Genomic DNA, 7,394 nt, shown 5'->3' with positions numbered 1-7,394 from the left:
GCGTTTGGCCTCCTCTCCCTAATCGTGCCTTCACACAAGCGACACTCGTCCCACACACAGCAGCAGCCCCACGGATGCTGCTGCGCGGAGTTGAATTTACCACCAGGATGCAACAATCCTCCTTATTAATCGAATGATAATTCCGCTAAAGCCAGCGATGGTGGTTGGGTTTCATTGAACCTCCACATGGTCGACTTTGGATCCGGACCTTTTTTTATATCCATGTCATTATTTGATTGGGATTTGTCCGTATTTAAACCAGATTAAAACCAGCTGTATGTGGAGGCAGCAGCAGGTACCGCACTAAACGTCAGATACCGACCCAGCGGCAGGGGGGGGACGGGGACGGACATACATAGATCTCTCTCACCTTCCGACGAAATTCTCCAGCACGGAGCTCTTCCCTGCGCTCTGGCCGCCCACCACGGCGATCTGCGGCAGGTCCATGTCCGAGTTCTGCCCGATGGACGAGAAGGCATCCTGCATTCGGTTAACGAGCGGGATCAGATCCTCCATCCCCCGGTTCCCCATCGCGGCGATCGGACGTCTGATCGTAATCTACCAGTCAAATCCAATGCACAAACCAAATCCCCCTCCGAAAAAGATAGAGGCCTATAGGTAGGCTACTAGGTAGAGAGAGAGCTGGAGATGGATGCAAGAGGGATAGAGGCGCAGCTCGTCTTCTCTGCAGGGAAAGCTGCCCACGGGGCTCGGATGTCGGATGTCACGACTGCCTTCTTCCACCTCCGGGATAGACGCTCGGTTTGATAAAAATGCTACGGCCGCTCCTCTGGGATGACCTTCACTTAGATGAGGCCTCCGTTGTGTTGAAAGACGCCTGTTTCACCACCGGGACTCGGCTTCCTCTGCTCTCCTCTACGGCAGCGGTAGGGGAGGGGAGCTCATCTGGCGCTGTGTAACTGCGCCACTAGGGGGCGCCAAAACAGAGCCAGGTGTTCTGTCAATTTCTGCTACTCATCAGGGGCCGTATTCACAAAGCTTTTTATCTTACCGCTAGGAGTGCTCCTAACTCGCGCTAAAACATTTTACGTACGAGTTTTTTCTTAAAAGTTATTCACAAAGCCGCTGAGACCTAGGCCTACTCATACTAAGGATAAATCACTAAGAGTGAACTAAGAGTAACGCCCCCTAACGTCGATTCTCGTGGTCAGTACGTACGGTGATTGGCTGTTGAGTGCCGGTGTCGTGCCAGAAGTTGATTTTTGCCAGAAACTGATTTCCGGTCCGCTGATTTTTACATTGTAATGGCCCTGTAATGGCCCTTTACACATTATTCAAGCACTGGTTGACATCAAATCTTGTCAGTATTACTTTGCTGAGTGATATCAAGCCATTTTGAGGCAGAAACACAACTTTAACAGACCGTGCGCACTCCCGCGGACCGGAAATCAGTTTCTGGCAAAAATCAACTTCTGGCACGACACCGGCGGTCTCCGTGAAACTCATTCGCAACTTCCCACAAACGAGCCCACTAAATCAACGAAAAATAAGGAAATAGCCTATACAAATTAAGTCCTATAAAACAGTTATGGACAGTGCAGTTAGCAGAATACACGCACGATGACAAGTTTGTGCAGACCACGATAATGACGTTGTATGCACGTTAAAAAGAGAGCCAAAGCAAACAATAAAAATACGTAAATTGTCATGTCACGCAAAGTGTGTTAATTCTGTTGAGCACTTTTATGTCAAGTTAAAATCACTCATGTCTAGTCTTGTCGTTCACTTCCTGTTTTATTTTGTAGTTCCCTTTTCCCTCTCATTTCAGGCACTTGACTTCCTCCTTGTGATTGCCTCCCCGGTCCCTGATTCGTCTCACCTGTGTTCCCCTCCCTCGTGTATAAATAGCCCTTGTTTCCCTTTGTCTAGTGTCAGTTCGTCTTGCGTCCAATGGGTATTGTCAAGCCTCAGTATTTGTTAGTTTTTGTGCACAGATACTTTTTGCATTTAATTGTGTTTTTGTAAACTCCTTAGTGAGCATCTTTTGTTATAGTTTTTGTATCCTCGATGAGTGTTTTTTGTTACCCTTTTCGAGTAAAGCGTTTTGGTTAAGTCATTCTGCCGTCTTTTGAGTTTTGCTCAAAAGACGTCAAGGCGTGACATAAATTGCATTATATCAAGTAATTAAAAGCACCCTGCAAACTATTATCCAATGAGCATATTTCCAGCACTTAAAGTTTGGGCATAGCCAGAGATTGTAATTAAGGTGCACCTGTGAGAGTTTGGGTGGCCTCAAGTTCACGGTGATTTACCGGAACGCTGTTAGAATAACTGCTGCAAGTGTCCAGTGGAAGCCAGGGTCCGGAGCGATACGACCATCCTGAAAGCAGCCCTGGCTCTCCACTAAATCACTCCACGCTGTACATGGGGGAATGAAATGTATGGCTAGAATCGCAAAATCCAATAGGGGGGTTTCCTTCACAGCCCCGCTTCTGTGGTAGCGAATGCGTGGACCTAGACACAGAATGAGCACTGCCAATAACCTCCTTTTTATAGCAGCCTACTTTTATATATAACAAATATGTATTTAAAGTTATAACTCAAGTAGAAGTAATAGTAGTCATCAGATAACGAGATAACGCAAGATGAACGTGAGTAGCCAAATAATATAGGCTATTGGATAAGCTCGTCTAACAGACATTAACCACATATAAAATAGCATGTATCCCTTCAAATAAAACACACAACACATCTAATCTTTACAAAATAACATGAATGAAGGCAAAAACAGCCACAAAAAATCTCTCTCCTTTATTCACAAATACACTTGAGTAAAAGTGAAAAGTATGCTACATTAAAACTACGAGAGATACATACAAAAACGAATATGTGCCCAAGCACGTCCGTCCACGTTTGTGTTTTTTATTTTTTTCTACAACTGGCACAGGGACACTGATCCCCACCTTAACCCAAACCCAGGGAGGAGGTCCTCCTGGGTGAAGGTGGACTGGAAGGTGTGGAGGTGTGTCAGTGTGTCTGAGGACCCTCCTATATCTGGGGACACTCTGCAGAGTGCCAGCTGGCCGGTCCAGATACACTCCTACTCTGTTAGAACCAGCGGAATAGAGACGTATGTCTGTTATACGAAGTCCTGATCCCCCACCCCCGCCATGAAATTTAGTTATGTTATTAAACTATTTGAACAACAACCAAAAAAGAAATCGCAACTTCCCATGGGCCCCCCTCTGCCTTGGGCCCCCCCAAGCCTGTCCAACTTTACACCCCCAGTCCGTCGGCCCTGGCTCTTATTCCCGCTCGCTCTCCTTGTTTGACTGTGATTTAGAATCTAGGATCGATTGCTCTTACTGGGGTCCCCGAATGTTAACACTGAATTTCATACATTGAATTTTGCATCTTCATTTTGCATATTGAATTTTTGAACGTTGAATATTCGATTTTGAATTTGTGAAGATTGAAAAATAATGGTGACAATTATTTGTAGAAAATTTAAAGAGTTAAAATCAGAGGCAAAAAATTCAGATACGTTATTTCAATGCATAAATATTGTGCTTAAAAAGTGTTTAAAATCAAATGCTCACTAGGATTGCCGCCTGCCGGATCTGAAATTAACATCAGTCTTTAACTGATGACTTTTTTGTTTGTTTCAAGTAATTCTGAAAATGTATCAGTCATCATCAAGTGTACGTAAGTACAGTGTATGTAATATGGTGTGAATTTACTTATAAATAAAATGACTGAATAATTTCTCATTACTTAATTACTAATATCACAAAGGACCATGACTGGAACTCACTGGACAATATTCCTCCTGCCTCAAGATTGAGTTGGTGACACAATTAGTTATATTCAACAGCAAAAGTTGTTAAATAAAACCAGACAATTCACATTCAAAACTTTAATCCATTTCCAATGTCATGATCACATCAGTCGACTTTTTTTTCACATCAGAAATCAAGAAAAGTAAGGAAGCAAACAAACGCATAAGAGTCACAGTTATAATTTCATAATACATAAACGCCATAGAGTTTTAAATATAAATATTTGTGTACAAATATTTGCGTACAAATATTTGCGTAAAATATGCAGCATATAGCAGATAATGAATGTGCTGTCCCGCAATAACGCGCAACTTCAGACATGATGCAACCTTAACTGGACCGATGCCATTAAAGGGATGAGCGTTGATCATTAGTTAGACAGGAGAGACAATAGGAGGCCGTCTGGATTATATAGCAGGACACTAGCAAGGAAGACTCGTTTTAGATTGTCTCCAGCCAAAGAAAATAAAATAGTAAAAAAAATAAATTAATGGCCTGCAACAATGTAATCACAGCCTTTTCGTTTTCATTTAAAGAGGTGTTTCCATCCAGGAGTTGAAAGTGTATAGAATAGGAAGGAACCCTCATGCTTAAAATATAAAAAAAATAATATGTAAATATGTCCACACACAATTTTCACGTACCGCTCTCGTAAAGCTCACCGGCCACTCGGGGGCCAATCAGGAAGCACAGGGCGACGACGGGTCGCAGGAGCGTGATTGGCTGCCGAGGGGGTGTGTCACCGTCACAATCTTCCCGACAGACTTCACTGATGAGCAGCCACACACGCGCTGGTGTTACGCCACATCAACCCCACTGCGACAACCGTTGGTTGTACCGGTCGACATCAGCTCAGCTGTCGGTCGACTCTCAAAAACAAAGAGGGTAATGCTTGTGGAACACGTTTAGTAAATACCCTCAAGAACCCAGGTCCAGTGTGTAAAGCACTGAGCACTTGAGCACCTCTCCGAGAGAACAGCTCCTCAAGTCCTCCAGAAGTCAGCAGGAATAAGACTATTTGGCTTGTGAATAAAATACAGAGGAATACGACCACGGTGGCTCAGCTCCTCGGGACAGGTCCGGAGTACAGACTGGAGACCCACAAGGCCAGCTCTCCTCCTGTCCCCGACGCCTCGGAGAGGAGGACGACAGACAGGGTCCACTGAAGGTCAACGGGGGCCCAGGGGAGAGTCGGGCGCCGTCAGTCGTGGTCCAGGGTTAGCTTAACGAAGGCTATCGCGGCTAGCTCCTTACAGAACTCCTCCAAGAGGATGATCCCTCTGAGCAGAGTCTGGTGCTCCTCCCTGCAGGCACAGCAGAGGCTAGTTAACATACACATACCAGAGACTAGTTAACATACACATACCAGAGACTAGTTAACATACACACAACACCAGAGACTAGTTAACATACACATACCAGAGACTAGTTAACATACACATACCAGAGGCTAGTTAACATACACATACCAGAGACTAGTTAACATACACATACCAGAGACTAGTTAACATACACACAACACAAGAGACTAGTTAACATACACATACCAGGGACTAGTTAACATACACACAACACAAGAGACTAGTTAACATACACATACCAGAGACTAGTTAACATACACATACCAGAGACTAGTTAACATACACATACCAGAGACTAGTTAACATACACATACCAGAGACTAGTTAACATACACACAACACCAGAGACTAGTTAACATACACACAACACCAGAGACTAGTTAACATACACATACCAGAGACTAGTTAACATACACACAACACAAGAGACTAGTTAACATACACATACCAGAGACTAGTTAACATACACATACCAGAGACTAGTTAACATACACTTACCAGAGACTAGTTAACATACACACAACACAAGAGACTAGTTAACATACACACAACACCAGAGACTAGTTAACATACACACAACACCAGAGACTAGTTAACATACACATACCAGAGACTAGTTAACATACACACAACACCAGAGACTAGTTAACATACACACAACACCAGAGACTAGTTAACATACACACAACACCAGAGACTAGTTAACATACACATACCAGAGACTAGTTAACATACACATACCAGAGACTAGTTAACATACACACAACACCAGAGACTAGTTAACATACACATACCAGAGACTAGTTGACATACACATACCAGAGACTAGTTAACATACACACAACACCAGAGACTAGTTAACATACACACAACACCAGAGACTAGTTAACATACACACAACACCAGAGACTAGTTAACATACACACAACACCAGAGACTAGTTAACATACACACAACACCAGAGACTAGTTAACATACATATACCAGAGACTAGTTAACATACACACAACACAAGAGACTAGTTAACATACACATACCAGAGACTAGTTAACATACACACAACACCAGAGACTAGTTAACATACACACAACACCAGAGACTAGTTAACATACACATACCAGAGACTAGTTAACATACACACAACACCAGAGACTAGTTAACATACACACAACACCAGAGACTAGTTAACATACACATACCAGAGACTAGTTAACATACACACAACACCAGAGACTAGTTAACATACACACAACACCAGAAACTAGTTAACATACACACAACACCAGAGCCTAGTTAACATACACATACCAGAGACTAGTTAACATACACACAACACCAGAGACTAGTTAACATACACACAACACCAGAGACTAGTTAACATACACATACCAGAGACTAGTTAACATACACACAACACCAGAGACTAGTTAACATACACACAACACCAGAGCCTAGTTAACATACACACAACACCAGAGACTAGTTAACATACACACAACACCAGAGCCTAGTTAACATACACATACCAGAGACTAGTTAACATACACATAACACCAGAGACTAGTTAACATACACACAACACCAGAGACTAGTTAACATACACATAACACCAGACTAGTTAACACAGACATAGCACCAGAGACTAGTTAACATACACATAACACCCGACTAGTTAACACAGACATAGCACCAGAGACTAGTTACCAGAGACTAGTTAACATATACATTACACCAGAGACTAGTTAACCTATACAGTACAGAGACTAGTTACCTGAGACTAGTTACAAGATAGTAAATACCACCAGAGACTAGTTAACATACACATACCAGAGACTAGTTAACATACACACAACACCAGAGACTAGTTAACATACACACAACACCAGAGACTAGTTAACATACACATACCAGAGACTAGTTAACATACACACAACACCAGAGACTAGTTAACATACACACAACACCAGAGCCTAGTTAACATACACACAACACCAGAGACTAGTTAACATACACACAACACCAGAGCCTAGTTAACATACACATACCAGAGACTAGTTAACATACACATAACACCAGAGACTAGTTAACATACACACAACACCAGAGACTAGTTAACATACACATAACACCAGACTAGTTAACACAGACATAGCACCAGAGACTAGTTAACATACACACAACACCAGAGACTAGTTAACAGAGACATAGCACCAGAGACTAGTTACCAGAGACT

General features: G+C 42.8%; 2 protein-coding genes across 2 annotated transcripts in view; both read right to left on the bottom strand.

The window, feature by feature from the left end:
- Positions 1 to 531, bottom strand: part of LOC311343372 (FHF complex subunit HOOK-interacting protein 2B-like) — a gene marked incomplete at its 5' end in the record, with an annotated part of 7,096 nt that extends 6,565 nt beyond the window's left edge. The window contains one exon of the mRNA XM_084468231.1: positions 371 to 531. Within this exon, the coding sequence (XP_084324357.1) occupies positions 371 to 531 (161 nt within the window). The remainder of the gene's footprint in view (positions 1 to 370) is intronic.
- Positions 532 to 3,862: 3,331 nt separating this feature from the next.
- fhip2b (FHF complex subunit HOOK interacting protein 2B) overlaps positions 3,863 to 7,394 on the bottom strand; it is a 15,486-nt gene continuing 11,954 nt past the window's right edge. The window contains exon 18 of the mRNA XM_084468550.1: positions 3,863 to 5,104. Within this exon, the coding sequence (XP_084324676.1) occupies positions 5,002 to 5,104 (103 nt within the window). The 3' untranslated portion in view covers positions 3,863 to 5,001. The remainder of the gene's footprint in view (positions 5,105 to 7,394) is intronic.

The sequence above is a fragment of the Micromesistius poutassou genome (assembly GCF_964030765.1).
Source record: "Micromesistius poutassou genome assembly, chromosome: 5".
NCBI lineage: Eukaryota > Metazoa > Chordata > Actinopteri > Gadiformes > Gadidae > Micromesistius > Micromesistius poutassou.
The sequence above is the reverse complement of the archived record's forward strand: the minus strand, read 5'-3'. Positions and strand labels throughout refer to the sequence as shown.